The 26,057-nt window shown below is 33.2% G+C and overlaps 1 protein-coding gene across 3 annotated transcripts in view; it reads right to left on the reverse strand.

Moving 5' to 3' along the window:
* Nucleotides 1-10,317: 10,317 nt before the first annotated feature.
* The window catches only part of EMC2 (ER membrane protein complex subunit 2), a 57,494-nt gene continuing 41,754 nt past the window's right edge, over nt 10,318-26,057 (reverse strand). For 2 of the 3 annotated variants that reach the window (XM_027973099.2, XM_042254390.1), the window contains 5 exons: nt 25,281-25,362; nt 24,377-24,487; nt 22,232-22,336; nt 13,438-13,525; nt 10,318-10,489 (listed from right to left, as the gene is read on the reverse strand). In XM_027973099.2, the coding sequence (XP_027828900.1) occupies nt 13,439-13,525; nt 22,232-22,336; nt 24,377-24,487; nt 25,281-25,362 (385 nt within the window). In that variant the 3' untranslated portion in view covers nt 10,318-10,489; nt 13,438. The remainder of the gene's footprint in view (nt 10,490-13,437; nt 13,526-22,231; nt 22,337-24,376; nt 24,488-25,280; nt 25,363-26,057) is intronic. The other variant, XM_042254389.1, reaches the window with a different exon arrangement.

A 26,057-nucleotide genomic window follows, 5' to 3' on the forward strand; every position in this document is an offset into this window, starting at 1 on the left:
CCTGATAAAGAATTCAAAATAGTTATTATAAAGAATTTTCAGGCAGCTATCAGAGAACACAGATTAACAATTATTGAAGTCAGGGAAATAATATAGGAACAAAACAAGAAGTTCAACAAAGAGATAGAAAACATGAACAGAAAAGCAAAAGGGAAATTTTGGAACTGGAGAGTACAGTGACCACATTGAAAAAGCTAATAAAAGCTTCACAAACAGACTTAACAAAATAAGAAGAAAGAAACAATGAGTCCAAAGACAGATCATTTGAAATGACCTAATGAAAAAAGAAAAAAGAATGAAAAGGAATGAAGTAATCCTGTGGGACTAATGACACACAATTAAGAGAAACAATCTATGTATAATTGAAGCCCCAGAAAGAGAAAAGAGGGAGAAAGGGGTAGAAAGTTTATTTAAAGAAAAAATGTCTGAGAATTTTCTAAACCTGAAGAGAGATTTAGACATCTAAACTCACTAAGTCAACAGGTCACCCACAAGTTTCAATCCAAAACAACCTTCTCCAAAGCACACTATAATAAAACTGTCTAAAATCAAAGAGAATTTTTAAAGCAACCAGAAGAAAAAAATCACTCCCATAAAAGGGAACCCTGATAAGGTTATCAGTGGACTTCTCAAAAGAAACCCTGGAGGATGGGAGAGAGTAAGATGACAAATGCAAAGTGCTGAAAGAAAAAAAACTGCCAAACACAAATACTTTACCTGGCAAAATTGTCCAGAAATGGAGAAATGAAGGCAACATAATAAAGGTGAGATAAACACTTTCCCAAAAACAAAAGCTGGGGGAGTTGATCATCACTAGACATGCTTTACAAGAAATGCTGAAAGGAGTTCTTCAACCTGAAATGAAAAGATCCTAATTAGTAATACAAAAACATGAAAATATATAACATATTGGTGATGTATATAGTATAGATTAAGAATACTCTAATACTATGATATGGTGTTGTGCCAACCATTTAACTCTACAACGAAAGTTAAAGGAAAAAATAGTAAACATAGCTATAGTTATTCCAATTTGTTAACAGATACACAATATAAAAAGATATAATTTGTGACATCAAAAAATAAAATGTGGGGCAGCAGAAAAAGGGTAGAGTTTTGTGTACAGTCCAAATTAAGTTATCTACTTAAAATAGACTGCTATATCCATTACCATGTTTTATGTAAGCCTCAGGATAAACGCAAAACAAAAAACGAGGGATACACACAACATAGAGAGAAAGGGATCAAAGTATTGTGCTGTTCAGTTGCTCAGTCATGTCCGACTCTTTGGGACCCCATGGAATGCAGCATGCCAGGCTTCCATGTCCTTCACCATCTCCCAGAGCTTGTCCATTGAGTCAGTGATGCCATCCAACCATCTCATTCTCTGTCATCCCCTTCTCCTGCCTGAAGTCCTTCCTAGGATCAGGGTCTTTTCAGATGAGTCAGCTCTTTGCATCAGGTGACCAAAGTATTAGAGTTTCAGATTCAGCATCAGTCCTTCCAATGAATATTCAGGACTTATTTCCTTTAGGATTGACTGGTTGGATCTTCTCACAGTCCAAATGACTCTCAAGAGTCTTCTCCACCATCACAGTTCAAAAGCATCAATTATTAGGCACTCAGCTTTCTTTATAGTCCAACTCTCACATCCATATATGACTACTGGAAAACCAATAGCTTTGTCTAGATGGATCTTTGTCGGCAAAATAATGTCTCTCCTTTTTAATATGCTGTCTAGGTTGGTCATAACTTTTCTCCTAAGGAGCAATCGTCTGTTAATTTCATGGCTGCAGTCACCATCTACACTGATTTTGGAGCCCCCAAAAATAAAGTCTCTCACTGTTTCCATTGCTTCTCCATCTATTTGCCATGAAATGATGGGACTGGATGGCATATTCTTTGTTTTTTGAATGTTGAATTTTAAGCCAACTTTTTCCACTTTCCTCTTTCACTTTCATCAAGAGGCTCTTTAGTTCTTCTTCACTTCCTGCCATAAAGATGGTGTCATCTGCAAATCTGAGGTTATTGATATTTCTTCCAGCAATCTTGATTCCAGCTTGTGCTTCATCCAGCCTGGAATTCTGCATGATGTACTCTGCATATAAGTTAAATAAACAGGGTGACAATATACAGCCTTGACATACTCCTTTCCCAATTTGGAATCTGTCTGTTGTTCCATGTCCATGCTAACTGTTGCTTCTTGACCTGCATACAGATTTCTCAGGAGACTGGTACTCCCATCTGTAAAGAATTTTCCACAGTGTATTGTGATCCACACAGTCAAAAGCTTTGGTGAAGTCAATAAAGCAAATATTTTCTGGAACTCTTTTGCTTTTTTTGATGATCCAATGGATGTTGGCAACACGTACTGTTGAAGCCTGGCTTGGAGAGTTTTGAGCACTACTTTGCTAGCGTGTGAGATGACTGCAATTGTGTGATAGTTTGAACATTCTTTGGCATTCCCTTTCTTTGGGATTGGAATGAAAACTGACCTTTTCCAGTCCTGTGGCCACCGCTGAGTTTTCCAAATTTCCCAGCACATTGAGTGCAGCACTTTCAGTTTCATCTTTTAGGATTTGAAATAGCTCAACTGGAATTCCATTACCTCCACTAGCTTTTTTTGTAGTGATGCTTCCTAAGGCCCACTTGACTTCACATTTATAGTTCTTTTGTGTGTTCTTGCCATCTCAACATCTTCTGCTTCTGTTAGGTCCATACCTTTTCTGGCCTTTACTGTGCCCATCTTTGCATGAAATGTTCCGTTGGTATCTATTTTCTTGAAAAGAGCTCTATTCTTTCCCATTCTACTGTTTTCCTTTATTTCTTTGCACTGATCATAGAGGAAGGCTTTCTTATCTCTCCTTGCTATTCTTTGGTATTCTGCATTCAGAAAGGTAAGGCAAGGTAAGGTAAAGTAAAGTCGCTCAGTCATGTCCAACTCTTTGCGACCCCATGGGCTGTAGCCTACCAGGCTCCCCTGTCCATGGGATTTTCCAGGCAATAGTACTGGAGTGGATTGCCATTTCCTTCTCCAGGGGATCTTCCTGACCCAAGGATCGAACCCGGGTCTCCCACATTGTAGACAAGACGCTTAACCGTCTGAGGCAGCATTTCCTTTTCTCTACTGCATACTTGTATAATGCTGTGAGAGTAAATCTTAAATGTTCTCACCACAACAAAAAAATACTAATTATAAGAGGTTAAGGATGTGTTATTTAACCTTATTGTGTTAAAAAATTTGTAATATATACATGTATCTAATTATTACATTTTATATCTTAAATTTACACAATCTTATATGTCAGTTATATTTCAATAAAGTTGGGGGGCGGGAAGCAAAAAAATAAACGTCAGTGCTTTTTAACATTGCCTAGTTAAAAGAACCATAGGCCTCTATATCTCACACAGTGTTTCCTCAATAAAGATATTTAGATCTGTGGATAAATCTAAAAAATGTTCTTTCATATTTTTTTCACCAAGAAAAAAAAGTATGTTTCATGTCCACCTGAAAAAACAGAAGAGGCCAAATAAAATGCTCTTTTCATTCACATTTTATCAGCATTTGAATAATTTTACCTACTTGTATGTTTAAATCTTTAGCATCAGTCCTTACTCAATGTCTTCCACAATTACACCTAAAAATTCATTGAACACAAGATTAATGCTTATACTTATGTATATATCCAAAATTCATTATTTATATTATCTCTCAAATACTTCCGTAATTATTTCTGTTGGTAGTAGCATGTTCAGATTACCTAATGTCATTGCATCAGGTTTTAAAACCTTTAACACCTAAACTTGATTTGTTAACCATCTCAAGAGGCACATTATGTAAACTGCTTAATATGGAACTATTGAAAAATAGCCAATTTTACAGAAAGCAATATTAAGAAAGTTACATATCAAAACAGAGTATATGAAAAATTCCACAATTATAATATTTAGCTTGATTTTGATAAAAATGTACCTACGTTTTATAGTTTAAAATAATAAAACCAGTCCAGATGTTTTTACACTTTAAAAATTATAAAATTTACTCTAGGTGGCGTACTTCTATAAGCTTGCAGCAAGAAAAGAATAAAATTGAAAATCATTTTTTGTTATTTCTAATCAGTGACTGTTAAATTTAAAAACTAGTCTAATGATATTTGAGATTTGTTAGTAGAAAATTAAGTTTAAAGTTGCTTAGCTAAATTGGGATATAATTCATGACAGAAAATTTTGTATTATGATTCTCTTTAAACTGATAAATATTTCCCTGTGTGAAAACTTTAGAGAATCATATGCAGAAAAATGAAATATTCAGTGAACACGTACATGGAAAAACAAACAATATTGTATTCAACTATTTTTTATGTGTTTAAAACTTGTTTTTTTTTTTTAAAACTTTCTCTCATTCTAATATTCAATATGATTTCATTTGTGCAAGAAGCAGAGTTCTGACTCTTGGGTGCCATTCATGATGCAATCACTTGTGATGTAAACATTTAGACCATATCTATTTCCCAACTGCCATTCGTTTTTATAAATCAGTGTATCTATCCTGTTACTTAAAGCTCTTTTTAGCAAGATCATTTTCTTCATTTTAATCTGGAACCACACAACTTTGATTCCCCTCATGAGAACTGTATTCATAATTCCAGTATTTTTAATAAAGTCAGACTAGGGGAGGGACATTGGGGAATTATCAACCAATGGAGCTGTGTTGTCTCCAGTTCTCTCTGTCATACTGAGTATGACACATAGGCCAGTTTAGTGAAACTGGATCCAAAATCAGGTGTCATTTGAGGCCAACTCTTGAAATCACTCTATAGTTACCACTCTGGAGAGCTTCAAATCGATTTTAAATTGATGTGATATTTTGATACACATTGTTATTACCTAGAGTTTTTAAAGGACATGCTTTTTGAGAAACCTCAACTCTTTTAGTCATTCATCTGACAAATCGTATTTTTACATAATTCTTATCCATGTCATGCAATATTTACGTTGCCTAAAAAGGAATTGAAATTGCAATTAAAGGAGAGTCTTAGTAGTTTATTTCTCCTTTGCTAGTCATAAACTCAGATTTCCTCAGTTATTATCTCTTTTCTATTTGGAAATGTTCATTACTACTTGGACATCTGTAAGTATGTATTTTCTCATTAAAGACTTATTCATCAAATTAGTTCAAGTTTGTTTTGGTGGCAGCCTTTTGTTGTGGTAGAAGAATTTTTCCAGGGCTTAGACTTGAAAATGGTTTGTACATTCTTACTATGTTTGTATTTTTATATTAAATAGTAGAGATGCAAATGACTTTATTGGAATTCCATCATTTGTAGCTTAAATGGATTGTTACAGAATGCTTCTAACTTAACTTGGGGCATCAAGATCTTTCTAATTAACTGTATTTTTACATTAAGAAACAATGAGTATAGAAGACTTGATTTATTCTTGCTTTCTACTGTGTCTACTGCAATGCAAAGCCCATACTTTCTACATCTCATTGTGATTATTACAATTGGGTGCAAAAGGAAATACAAATATATAAATGGAGAGAGATGTATACATGAACATCTGTGTCTGTGTGTAGATTTCATCCTAAAAACTGTAACGCCAATAGTGGGCCAAAACAGATAGTCTCAGACCTCACATAATTAAAGAACTACTGGGGCAGAAAATCACCTGAAAATATAATTAAAGTGACAAATGCTCCAAATATAAGATATGTGATAATATAAAAGTATGACAAACCATTTTCTAGAAGGCTAAACATTTGACATTTTAAAGTTGTTCAGTATAATCATCAGCGCATAGTTATCAGTCCTATTTTAGCCAGTCTAATAGGTATTCTTTACAGCTGCAATTTGCACTTCCTTATTAATAGCTAATTACATTGACCATGAACATCTTTTCACCTACCACCATTACAGTAGCCTCTTTGTTGAGGTGTCTGTTCTACCCATTTTCTAATTGGGATTGTTTTCTTACTATGCACTTCTGCTTTATTGACCATGCCAAAGCCTTTGATTGTGTGGACCACAACAAAGTCTGGAAAATTCTTAGAAATGGTAACACCAGACCATTTGAACTGCTTCTTGAGAAATCTGTATGCAGGTTAGGAAGCAACAGTTAGAACTGGACATGGAATAACAGACTGGTTCCATATAGGGAAAGGAGTACGTCAAGGCTGTATATTGTCACCCTGCTTATTTAACTTCTATGCAGAGTACATCATGAGAAACGCTAGGCTGGATGAAGCACAGGCTGGAATCAAGACTGCCGGGAGAAATATCAATAACTTCAGATATGCAGATGATACCACCCTTATAGCAGAAAGCAAAGAAGACCTAAAGAGACTCTTGATGAAAGTGAAAGAGGAGAGCAAAAAAGTAGGCTCTAAACTCAACATTCAGAAAACTGAGATCATGGCATCTGGTCCCATCACTTCATGGCAAATAGATGGGGAAACAGTGGAAACAGTGACAGACTATTTTCTTGGGCTCCAAAAATCACTGAAGATGGTGATTGCAGCCATGAAATTAAAAGATGCTTGCTTCTTGGAAGAAGAGTAGTAACCAACCTAGACAGCATATTAAAAAGCAGAGACGTTACTTTGCCGACAAAGGTCCATCTAGTCAATGCTATGGTTTTTCCAGTAGTCATGTATGGATGTGAGACTTGGACATAAAGAAAGCTGAGCACTGAAGAATTGATGCTTTTGAACTGTGGTGCTGGAGAAGACTCTTGAGAGTCCCTTGGACTGCAAGGAGATCTAACCAGTCCATCCTAAAGGAGATCAGTCCTGAGTGTTCATTGTAAGGACTGATGCTGAAGCTGAAACTCCAATACTCTGGCCACCTGATGCAAAGAACTGACTCATCTGAAAAGACCCTGATGCTGGGAAAGATTGAAGGCAGGAGGAGAAGGGGACAACAGAGGATAAGATGGTTGGATGACATCACCGATTCAATAGACGAGTTTGAGTAAACTCTGTGAGTTAGCTATGGACAGGGAGGCCTGGTGTGTTACAGTCCATGGAGTTGCAAGGAGTGGGACACGACTGAGCAACTGAACTGAACTGACTGAATTTTGAAAGTTCTTTAGATATCTGGACACAAGTCATTTACTGAATATATCTGCAAACATTTTCTGTCTATGGCTTGTCTTTCCACTTAACAGGGTTCTTCTCAGAACAAAACATTTTTACTTTTTACAAGTTCAATTTATTCATATTTTTCAAAAAGGATTATATCTTGTCACTTCTAGAATTCTGGCCTAACCTTGGGAGATCTAAGTTGAGGGAATTTTTTTTTATGGTGTAAACTTCCAATTGTTCCAACACCACTTCAATTGTCCCAGCGTTAATTCCTCCTTACTCAAAAGTTAATTTGCCATACTGGGATGAGTTTATTCTGGACTCCACATTTTGTTTCACTGTTCTATGTGTCTATCCCTCTGGCTTTGCACACAATCAGTATCAATACTACACTCTCCTGATGGTGTGGTAGCTACATAAGAAAACCTTGATATTTTGCAGTCTGATTCCTTTATCTTCAAAATTGTGTATGCTATTCTTCTCTGCCTTTTCAAATAAATTTTAGAAAGTCAGTCTATCTACAAAGAATTCTGGGATTTTGATAGAAATTGTATTAAACCCACAGAGCATTTGAGGGACAAATGACATCTTCACTATGTTGCCTCCCAATCCATGAATATGGTATATCTCTCCATTTATTTAGCTCTTCTTTCATTAGCATTTATAGTTTTTAGCAAACATATCTCATTTTCTTCAACTTATACTTAATATTGTATGTTTTTAGCAACTGTAAATGATATCATTTATAGCATATAAAAATAAAAGTTTCATTGGCCTAGTATTATTCGGTGATCTTGCTAAACTCATTTATTAGTTCCAGGATGTTCTTGGAGAGTTCCAGGGATTTTACATGTAGACCATTAGGTTATCTGTAAATCTGAGCTTTACTTCTTCCTTTCCAGGCTGTATACTTTTTATGCCCTTCTCTTACTGCACAAACCAAGTCATCAAGTACTGTATCAAACACGGTAAGTGCATATCCTTATTTCCAAATTAATGTGTTTAGATTTCATTACATACCATGCTAGATGCAAATTTTATATCTTTTTCATCATAAATGGGTGTTTAATTTTGTCAAACGCTTTTTTGGTACCAATATAATCACGTGGTTTTTATTTTCTTCTTAGTATGATAAATTACGTTAACAAATTTTCAAACAGTAAAGCAGGAGCCTTGCATATCTGGAATAAACCCCACTTGGTTGTCTTAAAAATTCAAATGTCTTTTCATGGTGAATGGATTACCAGACTGTGATGCATCTATACAATGAAATATTACTTAAAAATATTGAAATCAGTAAGTCTATTTGGGGATAGTTGTGATTTATTCTAACAGTGAAGCAGTTTCTGTTCAGGCAAAGAGAACAATGAGATTGAATTAAGCATGATTAAAATTAATTCCTTTTCTTTAGATACTGTCATTTTGCTACCAGTAACTATGCCTATATTCAAAGCCATGACCAATAGTTCTTAAAATTAAGGTGACTGTATTATTGTTATTCATGGTATCTGTTGTATAAGAGACATTGTGCCATATTTCAAGCTGTGTTTTTCATTTATTAAACTTTTTCTATAATGGAAGCTTCCAGAAAAAAAGTATTGAGACATACAGCACTGATAGAGCTAAAGGGCAACATACCCAGTGAAAGAAGCCAGTCTCAACATGTTACAAATTGTATGACTCCACTGACAAAACATTTTTACAGTGAGAAAATTATAGCAACAGAGAAAAAAAAAAATCAGTGGATAGTAGCTATTAGTGATAGATGAGGGTGTAGCATGTAACTATTAACAAGTAGCAAGGAGTTCCTTTGAGATATATATTCTATATCCTGATTGTGGTGATGGTAACATAAATCTACATATGAAACTACATAAAGAGGATAAAAAAAAGGCAAGCATGTAAAAATTATGAGATCTGAATAAAATCTGTACCTGAGTTAACAGCAGTGCTGCACTGTCAATTTCTGGGTTTGACAGTGTACTAAAGTTACGTACGATAATAGGAAGAAGCTTACCGGTACACAGGAACTCTGTATTGTTTTTGCAACTTCTTGTGAGTTTTAAAGTATTTTAAAAGTAAGACATTATTTAAAAACTATAGTAAGAAAAAAAAAAAAGAGGGACATGACCTCCGAAAGATGAGTTCAAGGAAGGCTTTATTTCATACAGAGGGAACAAGTACCAAGTTTATGGAAGAAGGATGTGTTAACAAGGCCATGGAATTTAAGTGTAGCTAAATCCAGAAATAAAGGGCAAGAGGAAAGTAGTTTACAATTAAGAAAATCTGAATCTTCCTTCTTGGTTCTGATATCATATAGAACGTCAAAGGTCATGTTTAAGGCATCAAAAGGGAAATAACTGATGAGTTTTAAAGAGAGGGAGGGTAAAAAGTTATTATTAGTGATATTTTGTCACATTCTAATTGTAGTGATGAACTGACTGGGGGAAGTGATGATGATATCTAACTACTATTGTAGTCCAGGAGTCAGATAATGGTAGCTTGGTCTAGGGTGCTGGTGGCAATAGAAATGGAGCAGAATTATACACTTGAGATGAATCACAGAGCATAACAGGAATAGAACATGGCGATGATTTAAAAGACTGAAAATGTCCATTAGATTGGTGACATGGAACTAAACTATTTCAAAGGAACGATGTGGAGTGAAGGGGGTGTTGGGGATGCCAGACTGGGAGCAATTTAAAGAATGGGAAAATAGACATGAGTTCAACAAGTGAGGAAATCTGGCAGTAAAAAAAAAAAAAAAAAAAAAAAACCAGAGAGAAATGGGTAGTAGCTGCAAGAGAATTGTGGAAATGAAGGAAGATGTTTTAAAAAGTGGTAGAAAATTGAGCATATTTTAGTGTTAATAGGAAAGAAACTAGCTGAAATAAAAAGAAAAAAGGTATAGTGAAGAAAAGAAAATAGTTTAAGGACAAGTGTGAAGAAAAGAAATGAAGCTTTGGAAAAGTCAGGATGCTCTTGCAGCAGAAGAAAGGGTGGCAAATTCATGAAACTAAAGTATGGCTAAAGTATAAAAAATGAGGAAGACAGTGGTGGGAAACAGCTCAAAAAAGAGTAGGGCTACTTTCTTCTACTCTAGGATGAAAAGAAGTAAAGTTGCGCTCAAGAATATCTGACACAGTTTATGATCTCTCTTTTTCTCTGTGAAATAGTATGAGGGCTATGATAGCTAACTAGGGCTACCTTAATAAAGTACACAGAGGACTGAATGTCTTAAAACAACAGAAATTTATTTCATCACAGTTCTAAAGGCCAGAAATCCAAGATCAGGGTGTCAGCAGAGCTGGTTTCTTCTGAGGAAACACTCCTTGGCTTGTAGATGGACATCTTCTCTTCGTCTTTCCATGGTGCCTCCTCTGTATGTCTGTGTCCTAATCTCTCCTTATAAAGATATCAATCATATTGGATTAGGGCTCAGCAATATGACTCAATTTTACTTCATGACCACTTTAAAGACTCAATCTCCAAATAAAGTCACATTCAGAGGCACCAGGGATTAGAACTTCAAATATTAAATTGGGGTGGGGTAGGGAGAGACACAATTCAAGCTATAACAAGAGGTTACTTGCCAAGTATGAGAAGGGAGATAGGAGAAATTAGAAGTTCAAAGTGAGGAGGTTTGAAATAATTCTAAAACAGTTTGAAAATACTTCTCACACTGACTGTAAATGAATTATCTTTATTGGGTAATTTCCTTTACATTCAATTTAATTAAAAATGAAATTCTGGCTTAATTATTCCATTAAAAAATTGTTTCACAAGTCAGAAAATCTGAATTCTAGTCCTTTCTCAGCCACCAAGCAATGTCCCTTGGATACATCTGGCTCTCATCTTTATCAAAGAACAACAGGCTAGACATATGCCTTGGAATATACTAGAAAGAGGATTGATTTGGAAACCCCTGACATCCTAATCCTATTTCCTGCTCTGTCACAGAAGAACTTAATTTCTCAGAACCTTACTTCTTCATCCTAAAATCAAGTGCAACTAAATCTCTCTAATGTTCCTTCTAAACTCTACTATAGTTCTTTGAATATAAGTGACGTTGCTTTGAGAATAAAGAGATTATAGCATTAAAAGAAAAAATATCTTTGAAATATGTGATTAAAAAATTGTTTGCTTCTGGCATATTGAAATATTAATTCTCCATTTCAAATTTTTTCTATATCTTCTGTTCCCAAGTCAATGTTATTCTCAGGATTAAAGATATTCTAAATATGCCTTTTTCTCACCTCTGTTGGCATAAATACTAGGTGTTGAGTTGGAACAAGATACTACTTCTTTTGTTATATTTAATTATCTACTTAACTTTAAATCATTAAATTCTGAAATAGCATCCCTCGAATGTCTAAAATAATAGTTCTGCATTTTAAAAAGAGCTTAATGGTGGCTCATTAGTCAGAAACATATATGACTGAAGTAACAAAAAATACAAACAATGGCTTAATAATCAAGTTTATCTTTCTCACGTACTTAGTGCAGAAGCTTGGCAATTACTCTTGTTGGTTCAGGTGTTCACCAATGCCATCAGGGACCCAGGGTCCTGATAATCTTTCTATGGAACCATTTTAGCTTTAATATTTATATATTTAATTAATTCTCATACTTGTGATGTCATGCTTGTAAGATTTGAAGTCTATAAATTATTACACATTAACAAGGTACTTAACAAATTAAAAATTTCTGGAAAGAAGGTGTTAAAATTAGAAAAAAAGTGAAACTAAAGGCTGACAGTTATAAGGGGCACTAAATTATTTATTACACAAATACTGCTGAAGTATACAGTACTCTAGTGACTCACAGGACATTAGAGGGAAGAAAGGTAGTGGAATAATATGTGGGCACTATTTTCTTTATCTGAAATGGCTATGTTGAAAATGGTGAATAAATTCATGGGCAAAAACAGTTTATCATGTGATAACAAATATTTAGTTAACAGGGATTATCTTCATAAGGGAAGAGTTATTTCACATCTGCCCATTATCTATGGCAGAACAAAATGAAAAAAAATGCAAAATGAAAGAATTAGACTAGATGTGAAGTACAATTTGCTAACAGAATAACTCAATAAATTAAAATGCTGATACTGACAATAGTTCTCTTCCTTCAGACTTCTACTTTGTCAATTCTTCTATGATCTCTATTTGCCCTACTGAGCACAACAGCAAGCATATCAGAGTTTCTGTATTACACTGGCAAGTAATAAAAAATTAAGTGTATTTATATATGTAATATATAATTTATGTATGTAAATTATAAATTAATACTAATAATATTTGCCCTGAATGAACTGCCTATTTTAAAAACTATATTAAGTGTTTGAACTTAAAAGTCTGAATAAAGTGTTTTAACTTTCAGGTTCTATTTTACTGCAAAACACACCAAATACTACTAACAGTAGTATAATGATTGTTCATTATAAAAAGAGAAAAAAGAAAGAAATTGTAATTATTACTAAGGAGGTAATGAGATACAAGAATTATAAAATATTTGCTTCTACAAATAGTTTAGATTTTCTTATTTTTCCCTAAAGGAAAATAATTAAGCCACTGAAACTCCTTTCATCCCTATTATCTATGCTTTCTAAATAGCCCTTTAAATAATTTAGTGTTGAAAGCTGGATAAATATAACTTTCATAAGGGTTAAATTTGACTATCATAGCATACATGAACCTTAAACCATTTTATAGGTAAAAAATCTCAATTATGTCCCATAGCAAAACAAAATTTCATAAAATGATAATGCTGAACTTTGGAGAATGATATACTTTAACCAAGATCTATCAGAATAACATTATAGCATATAAAATAATAGCACACTGGAATGCAGAGCAAAATTCAACCTGACACTATAAAGAGAATGAAATAATTTACCAGCATTTTGCTTCTGTCAACTACATATGCTATGTATTTCCTACCACAAAAAAAAAGGAGTTAACTAGAAATTAAGCTTTAGAATAACATATTCACTATTTGAATACGACAAAAAGAATCTAGAATTTTCATATGCAAGTTTAATAAATCATCAGTTTATTTAACAAGGTTATTTATATATTAGATTGTGGTTTAAGAGCAGTTATATATGTGTGATATGAAAAGAATGATGTTTCATCTGTAAGAATCTTGTTAAATCTCTTTTCCATGAGCTTTCCCCCTCTACCTGCTTAGCACTAAATGCCATTTCTAGGTTTATATAAACGTATTCTTTACAACTGTCTTCTTAACAGAAAATCAATATATAAATAACACTGGGCATCTAGTAAATAAGTCACAAACCAGTGAGCTCAATTTTGCAGTTGTGAAATGTAATGTGAAAGAGTTTTTGAAACCTTAAGACTGGGTGATCTGCAGTGTTTCCAACATGTCTTCGACTGCCTTGAGAGAGTATTTGGTTTCCTTCTTACTTCGACCTGCAAACTAATTTTAAAAAATGCAATTAGGCTTAATTACAGTGGCAGGTACAAAATCACAATCTTACTTTCAAATTGTTAATGAGAGTTAACATTATTTTTATCACTAGCACAAAATCAAGTATGTTCTTTTTCTTCAGTAAAAAATAAAACTTGGGTTTTAAGAACATTTTCATTAAGGATTCATCTTCAACTGAAGTATAAAAATTTCCCTGTAAAATTGACTAGTTTAAATGTTTAAGTAGCATGATAATCTATAAAAACATATATTTGATTTTCAAACTATCCTACCTTTTCAGACCAAAAAACCTTTATGAAATAAAAAGCATAATTTAGAAACAAAATTGTATTTGTGCAGGAGGGACCATTTCTACTTGTGTGACCTCTAATAAAATTTTTACAATTTCAAATAAAGATAAAATATAAATGTAAAGTATTGCTATTTAACAGTTTAAAGTTGTAAGGTTTCTCTAAAATTTTTTACAGTAGGTTTCAATTTTTTTTTAATTTTCCAGTTTTATTAATTAACTACATAACATCATGTTTCTGTAGTGAAAAGCTATCAAATAAAACTCTATGCTATATGTTGAAGTAATATAAACATGTTTTAAAGAATGTATTTCTAGTTTATTAAGTCACAATTTATTTCATAATACCAAATTGGGAATGGATTTTACAATGAGAACAAAACACAGGGTATTAAATACTATCTTTGAATATTCAAAAAAATTCATGACTTACTAAAATTCAATATAATATGTAATCAGTGGGGAAAATACTGTTGAATACCCCATGCTGATTTCAAAATGTGTTTTCTAACTACACTGACAATTCCCATCATTTATCAGTTTGACTTAACACTACAGATTTACTAGATAAGCATGTTTCCTTGGAAAGGCAGGGGAAGATTGATTATATCTATATTACCTATTTTTCCTCTGGTTAAAGTATTGATCAACATTTTCTACTAGCAACATATAATATTTTCAAGTTAACATCCAAGCACTCAGTATACTTTCAAGTGACTGATCTTTCCTTCAGATACCAATGCTGTCTTAAGTACTTAGTACTTGATTTATGATGTGTTCCTTCTCTTTTGTAATTAACTTAATTTGGCAAACTTCATATGACCTGTTGAGAAAGATTAAGTGATCAAGCACAGGTAACATCATAGAGGAAATAGGCTTCAGGAATTGCTAACCTGCCTCTGACCTCCTAGACTGCAGTTTAACATGATCATTCTCCTAGTTCCTAAACCACTAATGTCTGTAGCTGAATACTGATTTGACAGGGTAACTATTAATAAAGGAGATTTCTAGAGGAAATGCCAGGGAAAGAAAAAAACTTCTCATAAGAATCAAGATCACTTTGCCTTTTATAAGACATTACTAATTTAAGGAATCCAAATGCTGAATATTCAGGTCATAATTAGAAACTATGGCAATACCACATTTAAAACTTTGCCCTTTCATAATTTCCCCTGGTGAGTAAAGGATGTGGAGTGTGCTTACTATTCCTATTACCTAGTTGATAGAATCACTTTCACAAGGACTCACCAAGAACAGAAAGCCTTTCTTTTACCACTGCCTACCCAAAGTAAACAAGAATGGTCCTAATCAGATATTTAAAGGTCTAATTTTAAGAAAAAGCATTCTGGGGGAGGCACAAAATAGGACACTAATTTTCAAAATGGAAAATAAAAATGAAAAAAATTATGTAGTGCTGAAGTCATACCAAGTATTTTAACGTATAGCATTTTTTTTGGTTTGTACTTAAATGTTATAAAAATAATAATAAACACAAATTTGTGATTTTTAAAATTAGCTTATTTTAGAAAACCACCTACAAAGATTGTCTATCAATGATACTGATTAGTGCAATTCAGAATAAGCCAAACTGACTTATCTGTGTCAGAACAAATAAAAAGAAAGTTGGAAATATAAATCTATCACTTCAAATTTTACCTGACATGCAATTATTTTGTCTATTCTAGAATTATATGGCAATTTAACTGATTAAGCTGGAATCCTATTTTTCCCTCAAATCATGATTTAATTTTCTATTTCCCAAAAGGATAGTAACAGGATCACCTCAGTAATCATAAATTACATATGCACAGACAAATTTAACAGAGTACCAAAGAAGCATTTATCTGGAAAATTATTTTGAGTAGGTTAACATTAAAGTTTTTCATGAGCATTAATCAAACTTGCCTGCCCCTACTGAACATGCTAAACCAATTACCTAATTAAAGAACAAGTAGCAGCCATATTCTGTTTCATTAAGTAAAAACAAAGACAGAAAGTTCTTCAGATCTCATTTTCTCTAATTTTTAAATGCCTAGAAAAACATTACAATAAGGGATACTTATTATATACTTTATACTTGTTTATATGGCTAGACACATCATAAAGTTCTCAATTAGATCCCAGAGATTTATATTACTAAAACATCAATCTCTGAAAGTCATATTGTAGTTTTCCACATTAATTACTAATTTTGCATTTTTATTTTTCATAGATTTTTAAGTAAACTCTTTTTTCATCATTTCCTGATGGTTCTTAAAGAAAATTCACCAGAAAGCTCACTCAAATAATAAAAACATATCAAATTCAAAGGTAAATGATTTCTCCATTGTGATAACTAGGATAAGCTGGGCTAACATTCACAAATTCACATAATTTGTGGAAAATAATATGGGTGAACAAAGTAGTAAGATAAACAAAATGGAGTAGTGGATAGATGAATCTCCAAAACATGGTGAGTGAAAAAAGCCAGGAATGAAATGCATAACCAATGATCTCATTTATATATAAAGTTCTGTCAAATCAGTGCTATTCTGCAGTGTGGAATGGGGCTGACTGCAAGGTGGCAGAGGCGTACTTTCTTGGGTGATGGAAACTGTACACCTTGAATGGGGCAGTAGTGAGAGAGAAGTATAATTTGTCAAAACTCAACTGTACACTTAAAATGTTTGCATGTTACTGTATATAAATTATACCTCAATAAAATAGATAAAAAGACAAAGGCAAAATAAAACCAAAAGATATTTGACCACATATTTTTCTTCTCAATGAGAGGTGAAATATTATATCCCCTGAATTTGGGTTGACCATGTAACTTCTTTTGCTCAAAGGAATATTAGCAATATGTGACACAGGCAGATTTCAAAATGCCCTTGTGCACTGGAGTTCACCTGTTCACTGCTCCAGGAACCCTGCAACTTATTCATGTGAGCAAGTCCAAGTTAGCTTGCAAAGTGAAAAATATTTACTACAAGGCCCAGCATTCCCAGCTGACAGAGACCAACCACCAGATATTTAACTGAGGCCATCAACCAACCACTGGCATGGGGCAGGAAAAAAATAAAGCCCACTGGAGACTAGTAGAATTACTCAACTGAGCCCAAGACTACACGACACCTACAGATATAAGCAAGTAAGTTATTATTTTAAACCAATACGATAGCAAAGGGCAATGGATACAAATATTTATGAAATCTGATTCACAGAAAGAAAACCAAAACCTACTGTGGAAAAAGCACAGAGATGAAAGCTTGAAAAGCACTGACATATTTTACTTAAAACTCACTACTAGTATCTAGAAGCAAAATAAATTTTACATAGTAGGTGGTTCCTAGTTGAGGGGTATTTTAGGCTGCTACACAGAAATCTGACATTATCAACTGAGAGATGTCATCTTCCTGGAGTGGTATCCAAGATGACAGAAACTGATAAATGGTCTTTATACTATCCTTTCCTTAGACAAGAAAAGGCAATTTGGAAAGGAAAGATGTGTAAAGCACCACCGGGTATCATGGAGTATAGTGCGAAAGTAAAAAACAGGGAGAAAGACGGGGGAAAAATAAAACCCAAACAAAATGAAACTCTAAATTCAGTTACTATGGAAAGCTTTGGGCTCGAAACAGAAAACCAAGCGAGGGCAGGATGTCATCTTGCTCACATGAGAAAATAAACCAAAGGGAGATGGAAACAACTGCAGTTTCAAAAAACACTTACCTCTGATATTTCTCTATAAAGGCAGTACATTGAAGCCATTATGAGCATCAAATTTGGAGTCAGACTGTCTCAGATTGCCTTAATTTCCTCATTTATAAAATAGGAAAAGTACTTTTCTTACAATAAACTTTCTGTTTACTATTATAACTGTTATGGTTGTTACTGTTAATGTAATTGAGATAAAGTGAACTTAGAGCATGCAATTAGTAAGCACAATACAGTGTGTATAACTGTGATATGGTGAAATATACATATCAACTCCTTTAATACTTAGAAAAGTTTTATTATGCCCATCTTGCAGATGAAAAGCTAGGCCCAGAGATGCCATGTAATTTGTCCAAGGCCACATAACTAATAAATGTCAGAGAAAAACTCTGAAGCCAGAAGATACAGATCTAGCATCTGTGTTCTCTCTCAACTATTACAAGGTACTAGCTTCAACAGAATGGGACTCAATGACAGAAAACAGAGATAAAAATACTAGAAGGCTGCACAGGAGGAAACTGACACCTATTTTTACATCATATGTAAAAAATAGGAGGAAACTGACACCTATTTTTACATCATATGTAAAAATCAATTCCAAAAGGACTGTGGATCTTAATGTGAAAAGTAGAAGAAAAAAAACTCCAAAACACACAAGATTATCTTTATGATCATTAGCCAATAATTTCTTAAACAGAATACAAAAAGCACAACCCATCAAGGAAATGATTATGTAGAAGATAATCTTCAGAACTTTTTTCATCAAAATCATTTGAGACTGACTGCAACAAAGGAGTTAAAAAGATATGCTACATTTTCCAGTGGTCATGTATGGATGTGAGAGTTGGACTGTGAAGAAAGCTGAGCACTGAAGAACCGATGCTTTTGAACTGTGGTGTTGGAGAAGACTCTTGAGAGTCCCTTGGACTGCAAGGAGATCCAAACAGTCCATCCTAAAGGAGATCAGTCCTGGGTTTTCATTGGAAGGACTGATGCTGAAGCTGAAACTCCAGTACTTTGGCCACCTCATGAGAAGAGTTGACTCATTGGAAAAGACCCTGATGCTGGGAGGGACTGGGGGCAGGAGGAGAAGGGGATGACAGAGGATGAGATGGCTGGATGGCATCATTGATTTGATGCACATGAGTTTGGGTGAACTCCGGGAGTTGCTGATGGACAGGGAGGCCTGGCATGCTGCGATTCATGGTGTCGCAAAGAGTTGGACACGACTGAGCGACTGAACTGACTGACACATATAAGGAAAAAAACGCCCATAATCAAAACGCTAAAAAACAAGATAAAAAATCATAAACCAATGGAAATCACAGACTTCATGAAAGAAGATATCCAAACAACCATAAAAATATGAAAAAGTATTCAACCTCACTGGTCATCAGGGAGATATGAAATAAGATGAAGATACCACTACACATACATCATAATGACTAATTACAAAACCTAACAGAAGGAAGTGTTGGTGAGAATGTGCAACTATGAGAACTCTCAAACACTGCTGATGGGACTATAAACAAGTAACCTGGAAAACCAGCTTAATCTACTTCACTTAGATATATGTACATCCTATGACTCAGTATTTCACTCTAAGGTATACTCCCATCAGAAATACTTGTACATATACTCCAAGAGATCTGCATAGCAATATCAGTGCAGTGTCATTCATAATAGCCCCAAACAGGAAATAATCCAAATGCCTATAAACAGCTGACTAAATACAGTATGTTCATACAATAAACTACAATGAAAATGAATGAACTACACACTTAAAATAAATCTCATAAATAGTGAATAGGCCAGACAAAATACATACACAGTGTTTCATTCCACAAAGTCCAAAAAAAGCCAAGACTATGGGATTATAAATTCATACTTTTGAGAGGGACAGAAGTAGAATTTGAAAAAAGTTATAAGGTTTGGGGTGATATAATGTTTCTATTTATTGTCTGGATACATTGACTTGTGTAATTCATTGGCATGTACCTTTGTGACTTGGGTTTTTTTTCCTATGTATGTTATAATTTAATAAAAATTGATTTTAGAAATACAGTCATACCATGTAAAAAAAAAGCACTGAGCAGCTAGTTGTTTCCCCAAAATATCTTAAAAACAATGATGTACTTCGCATACTATTATTTTCATATTATCCAAGTCTTATTTTTTTTTAATTTTTATTTTTACTTTATTTTACTTTACAGTACTGTTATTTTTAAATCACAAACTACCTCTTCCTCCCTGACTCATACTCCCCTGCCTAAGCCTACTCTGTGTGGAACCCCATTACAGATCTGAGCTATCCCAACCTCCATTTGAAGAAGCAGAGCCTAGCTAATACTTATAAATATTCTGACTTGCAATATGCCAACAGTTTTATTATATATAATAAAACTATACAAAGGTGACTAAATAGTGTGATTGCAGGGTGATAAATTGTTTTAATCTCCCCAATCAGGAGTACAAAAACAAAGAACACCACAACTAAACCAAAATAATAAGACACAATTTCAACAAAGACATCTTTAAATATATATATATATGTGTATGTATATATATAGCAATCCTTCAAAACCCTAAAAGGTTGTTATTAATATATTAATATTACTGATTAGTAGTGGGACCTACAAAAGCTCAACAGCTATGTGGGAGGCACAAGAGGATGCAAAAGAGGACACCTTAGTATTCTCTAAGCCACAGAAATGAAAAGAATATGAACTGCTGCTGCTGCTGCTAAGTCACTTCAGCTGTGTCCAATTCTGTGTGACCCTATAGACGGCAGCCCACCAGGCTCCCCCATCCCTGGGATTCTCCAGGCAAGAACACTGGAGTGAGCTGACATTTCCTTCTCCAATGCATGAAAGTGAAAAGTGAAAGTGAAGTTGCTTAGTCGTGTCCGACCCTTAGCGACCCCATGGACTGCAGTCCACCAGGCTCCTTCGTTCATGGGATTTTCCAGGCAAGAGTACTGGAGTGGGTTGCCATTGCCATCCCCAGAATATGAACTGATGAATCAGCAAATGGTTTGTAAAATCAGGACAGTCTCAAAGCCTCCAAATCAAAGTATAAAAAACTGCATGCAAATGTGACACTAAACAAATCTATCAATAATGGCCTAAGACCTCAAGTCCCTGAAATATCCAGTAAATACCCTCTTCTGGAAGGTAAAAAAACTTCATACTGAAGGAAAACTTCTGAAACTGAAACCAAATTGAATAGGTCAGAAACACTGAAGTTAAGAGGGAGAGATGATTCAGATAAGGGGAGAAGGGGAAGCTGGGAGGTAGTGATGCTCAGGGGGAGCAAATCCCAGGAGAAACAACAACAAAATGTAACGTTTAAAACTGAGAACACCTCAAAATTAAAGACCTGAAGACCAACAGGGGTAGAATAAAGAAAGGCTGAAGCCAGAAATATCATTATGAACCAGACCTAGTTCTAAGAAAGACTGGATATATAGAAAGGTCATATGTGAGTTCTCTGTTTCAAAGAGAAAGTATATAAAGACCAAGCTGGGAAAATTATCCTGTCCTATCTCCAACTCCCCTTAGACCATAACAACAATCTCTTAATAGCCCAGAAAAACCATCTTATTTAAATGCAGAGAACAAAAAGAATATGCACTAACCCCATAAAAAAATTACTATGAAGAAAAAGAAGAGAATAAAACATGGGAAATGACAGAAATATTAAAAAAAAAAAAGAGGAATAATATAGTAAGTGGGAAAGGAGATCCAGTAAAGTTATAATTGGAGACCTGAAAAAGAAAACTTGAGCAATCAAGCAAAATAATTCAAAATAATTATTCTAAAAAAGCAACTTTTCTCAAATTAAGAGGAGTGAATCCAAATATTAAAAAGGTTTATAGTATATTTGGGGAAACTGACCCAAGAATAACCAACCAAACGTTATTACAGTAAAATTATTGGATTTTAAAGATAAAAAATTCCTTTCGAAAACCAGATGACAAGTTCAAGTCACTTATTACAGAAAGAAAATCAGGATGGCATCAAACTTGCTTTGACAGCAATATTCTACCCTAAAATAAATAAATAAATAAAAACAGAACAATATGTTTAATACTTAGGTAAATGTACTTAATAGCCAAAGGATGTAAAGAAGTCAAACTGGGCTTCAAATATAGACTATAGATGGATAAATTACAAATATGCAAGATATAAGCAGATGTGTTTTTCCATGAATCCTTCCTGAAGAATCTCCTAGGGATGAGCTTCAGAAAACTAAGAAATGTGTGGAGACATTTCAGGTAAGATCTGACTGGAAGCAGAGTACATAAACTTTGTTACATAGTCTTGTTAGTTTACTTTTAGGCTTTCTTTCCTCCGTTTTTATTATTTGAGGTATCTCTGCTTATAAATTCACATACCCAATCTGCCTCTGAAATGCATCATGCAATTTATTTATCCTTTCTGGATTTTTAGAATTACTTTTTATCTGCCAAATGCAGAACTGCTGAGATGATAAGGCTCTTTATGGGATCATAAAAGTAACAAACTCCTTTTGAGGAAAAAAATATGTGATCCTACAAGTTAATTCTACACAGTTAAAACACATTTGCTAAAGACCCAAAAGTATAAAAGTTCAATGATAGACACCTGGCTTTATAGCTTGTGGAAAAATAAACAACTAAGAAATACATTAACTGACCTATGGGATAATATAAAATTATCAGTACTAACCTGATAAGCTCTGTTTATTTGACTGGCTGCCCAACTAGCATATTTCATGTTGTCTTTTTTTGTTTTTGCACTTGCTTTTGGATTAGAAGCAATATGACTTGCAGACTAAAAACAAACAAAAACAATTTTATTCCTTTTATGTAGCCAAGACAATCAAAAGGTCATAGTTGCAATGGGCTGATAATTAAGAGTTTTTTAAAACTGTGCAGTTTTTAAAGCAAAGTTGAATAAATTAGTGTTTACAAGTGAAAACATATTTTCAAATAGAATAATCCAAAGAAGTGATAGCTTAAATAACATCTAAAATTATTTTATTAGTTATCTACCATCACTCTGGAAGGTAAAATTTCATTATCACTTAAATACTACAGGATATTACTGGTATAATTTTTTATAACTGAATTACTTCAGTTTTTCTATTTCAGAATTATAGAATTACTATTAACATAAGGAACCTCAAAAACGATTTAATCCTATTTCCTACATTAACAGGTGAAAAACAATGAAGTCCAAAAGGAGTAAACTGACTTAAAGTAAGTTAACGAAAGTCTTAGAAACAAAGAGATCATCACTTCCAATCTATTTCTGTTTTCACTATACCAACAGTTTCCAAACTGTGTTCCATAACCAATCAAACTCACCCTTTCCTTTTTAAAAACTGTATTTAAACAAAGGGCTGGTACTCTGGGAGCCATGAAAGAACCTGTAAACCTTCATAATCATATTCTAATTTTTAATTGTATGTATTTCTGGTAAGAGAAAGATTTAACTTTTATCTTATGCTTAAATATATCTTATTCTTAAGAGGATCTGTTCATTGTGGTTTCTTTTATACCTAGCCTATGCTATAAGCTTTTTCTTCCTGTCTTCTTCTCTGTCACTAAGGAATTTATATGCCAAAATCTGATTTTTAAACTTTTATGTCTTTAATATTACCTTTTCAGTATGAATGTCAGCAAGTGCAGTAGTTAAGAAAATGTCTCTGGAGTCACTCTGGAGTCAACTGCCTGAACTGGAATCCCAGCTCAATCTTTCAGTAGCTTGTGTTCAACCTTGGGCAAATTAATCAGAACGCTCTGTACCTTAGTTTCAGTTTCCATGAAATGGTAGTATTAATAATAATGTACCTTCTCAAATAGTTGATGTGAGAATTTAATAATTTACAATAAAGAAAGAGCTCATAACAGAGCCTGACACATAAAGTGCTGTGTACTTTTACTATTTAATAATTCATTACCTATTTTAAAAAATTAGCATTTAATGTATTTGGTAAAAATAGACATTGCTACCGTATTGTATCTACAAGCTACTATAGCTGGCACTGGTAGAATCCAGAAGCAGTTTTTTTGAAACTCCTTTTACCTGTTTAATAATTTTATTTTGCCATTTCTTTGCTGAAAATTATTTCATTTATGTTTCTTCCTGTCTCCATTTCTACAATCAATTCTTTTTCACTAGGCTCCAATAAAACATTCATCCAAAAGTCCATGAAAACACTAAAATAAATTAAAATTTCAAAGAACTGGCCTATTAATGAAGTTTATTTTTATAGTCATTCTGACTGTAGAAAGGAGCTCATTTTATTTAATTTTGAAGTTCAGCAAATTCTTCCTCTATTTACCATAGCTATTGTTAATTGACTTTTTCTAAGCTCATCACTTGGCATACATAAACATAAGAAATATTTAATTACATGCCTGCCATAAATAATTTCCAAACTGTTTGTCTATACCATAAAAAAATTTTAATTTGGCACTAGAAATTTTACTTTGAATATATCTTTTATTTTAAAATATATCAAACAATTATAATTTAAGAAAATTAATACAATGTTGGGCATAAGCCCAAGAATAACAAAACAAGAAATACATAACATAGCTTTGTATCTGCTACTATTTAATTTTACAAAGACAGATTTAAATTCTGGTAAAAGACAATTTACAATGAAATGTCAAATAGGCAGGCTCTGTTATCATTCAAAAATATAACTGCCTTATAACCTGTTGCTCATAATTAACTAGAGGAAAAACATCATATGCTTATCAATGAAATACCAAAAAAAAAAGGAGAAGTGATAAACTTGGACAGGTAATGGACTTTAAATGACATTTCATAAAATAACATTAAACATGTACCTCAACTCACCATGTAAAGTCCAAACAAAGCTCTCATATTTCTGTTGTTCAGTTTCAATGCCTGTGCAAAATACTTTCTTGAAAGTTCGAGATTTTCAAGTCCACCTTGGGTATATTTAACCTGTTAAAAATTACAGAGTGCTGAAACCTGTTTATTTTACTACTTTGAAATATAGCATGCTTCATCATACCATAGGTATTAGTAACTGAAACATATTTCTGTAAACAAATGCAAGCTGTTAAAAGAATTCATCTTAAAGTTGTAGAGCTAATCTAAATTTTAAGTATAACCTACCTCCCAAAACCACTCTACGAACATCAAGAATCACTGAGTAGTTTTTAAAATTAAAAACTGTTGCCAATATAAAAAAGCCAGCCTTGCAAATGCTTTACAACTTTATATTTTCTATTACTATACTAGCATTATAAACCTAAAATTCATTCTAACTTGTCCTTTCCTAGTTCCATTGACATTCCTTAACAATGAAGTCCTTTTAACCTTACAGGAGTCAACTGTATTGCTATTCTTAACAGTTAAGTTCCCAAAATAATGACCTTAATATAAATTTCCTAAAATATGGATATAAAAGTCATAATCATTGTAAATGCCTTAAAAGTCATTAAATGGTGATAACTGTGACATAATTCATAATTTAAAAAGAATATACTACGCAATTAAAAAATACAATTAAAAAAGAATTTCACTATTTTAAACAAGGGCATTTAATTGAAAAATCAGTATTTCCATTACAATATTAACAATTTAAAACTTTTACTTTCACAAATCAATTTTCATAATATGTCTTAAATATTTATATACTTGCTTGACATTAAGGACATATTCTTAGTTCCACAGTAATATATAATACCAACAGAAATAAAATCACGTACAACTAGTTTTTGAAAACACTTACTTCGGCATACTGCTGACAGTATAAGTGGTTGTAAGGATTAGTCATCATAAGCTCCTCTAAACAAAAGGCTGCTTTAGCATAGCTGAAAAACATCAATTTTAAAAGTCATAAATAGTATCTCAGTTACACCTTAAAATGATTTTAAAACAATTTTAGTGATATTATCCATTTTATTCCCCAAATAATTTAAAGTTTTATTAATAAAGTACTTATCTTGAATTTGTAAATACAAATAATATCACGTTTTTATTTTTTTTTAACGAAATGGATAAACAGAAGCTTAAATCCTAAAGCAGCCTATGATCAAAAGACATTACATTTTTAAAATTGGGTCACTACAATGACATTCAAACATTATTAACAACATAGCCTTCAAGATCCTGGACCAGTTTATACATAAAATAAGTTCCAGAAATCCACTGATAATTTAATATTCAAATAGCTAAAGTATGATGAGGAATAAACATTTTATTAAATATTCTCTATTCATTAAAAATCTTTCACAGACATGTATTTACCAACCTATTCAAGTTAGTGGTTTTGATATGCATTCTACTACTACTTAATCATGTGGCAGAGAAACAAAATCTTTACTGAAAAACGTAAAGAAAAAACTGCCACAAAGAGCTATGGAAAAATAGCTTTATCCTACATGACTATAATTTACCCCTTAATGTATTTTATATGTTTACGTCATGTAAATATCCTTAATATTTACAGGAAATTCTAAAGAACACAGGTATTAAAGATTCAGTCCCAGTGAGGAAGTAATGACAT

This window comes from Ovis aries, chromosome 9 (genome assembly GCF_016772045.2).
Source record: "Ovis aries strain OAR_USU_Benz2616 breed Rambouillet chromosome 9, ARS-UI_Ramb_v3.0, whole genome shotgun sequence".
NCBI lineage: Eukaryota > Metazoa > Chordata > Mammalia > Artiodactyla > Bovidae > Ovis > Ovis aries.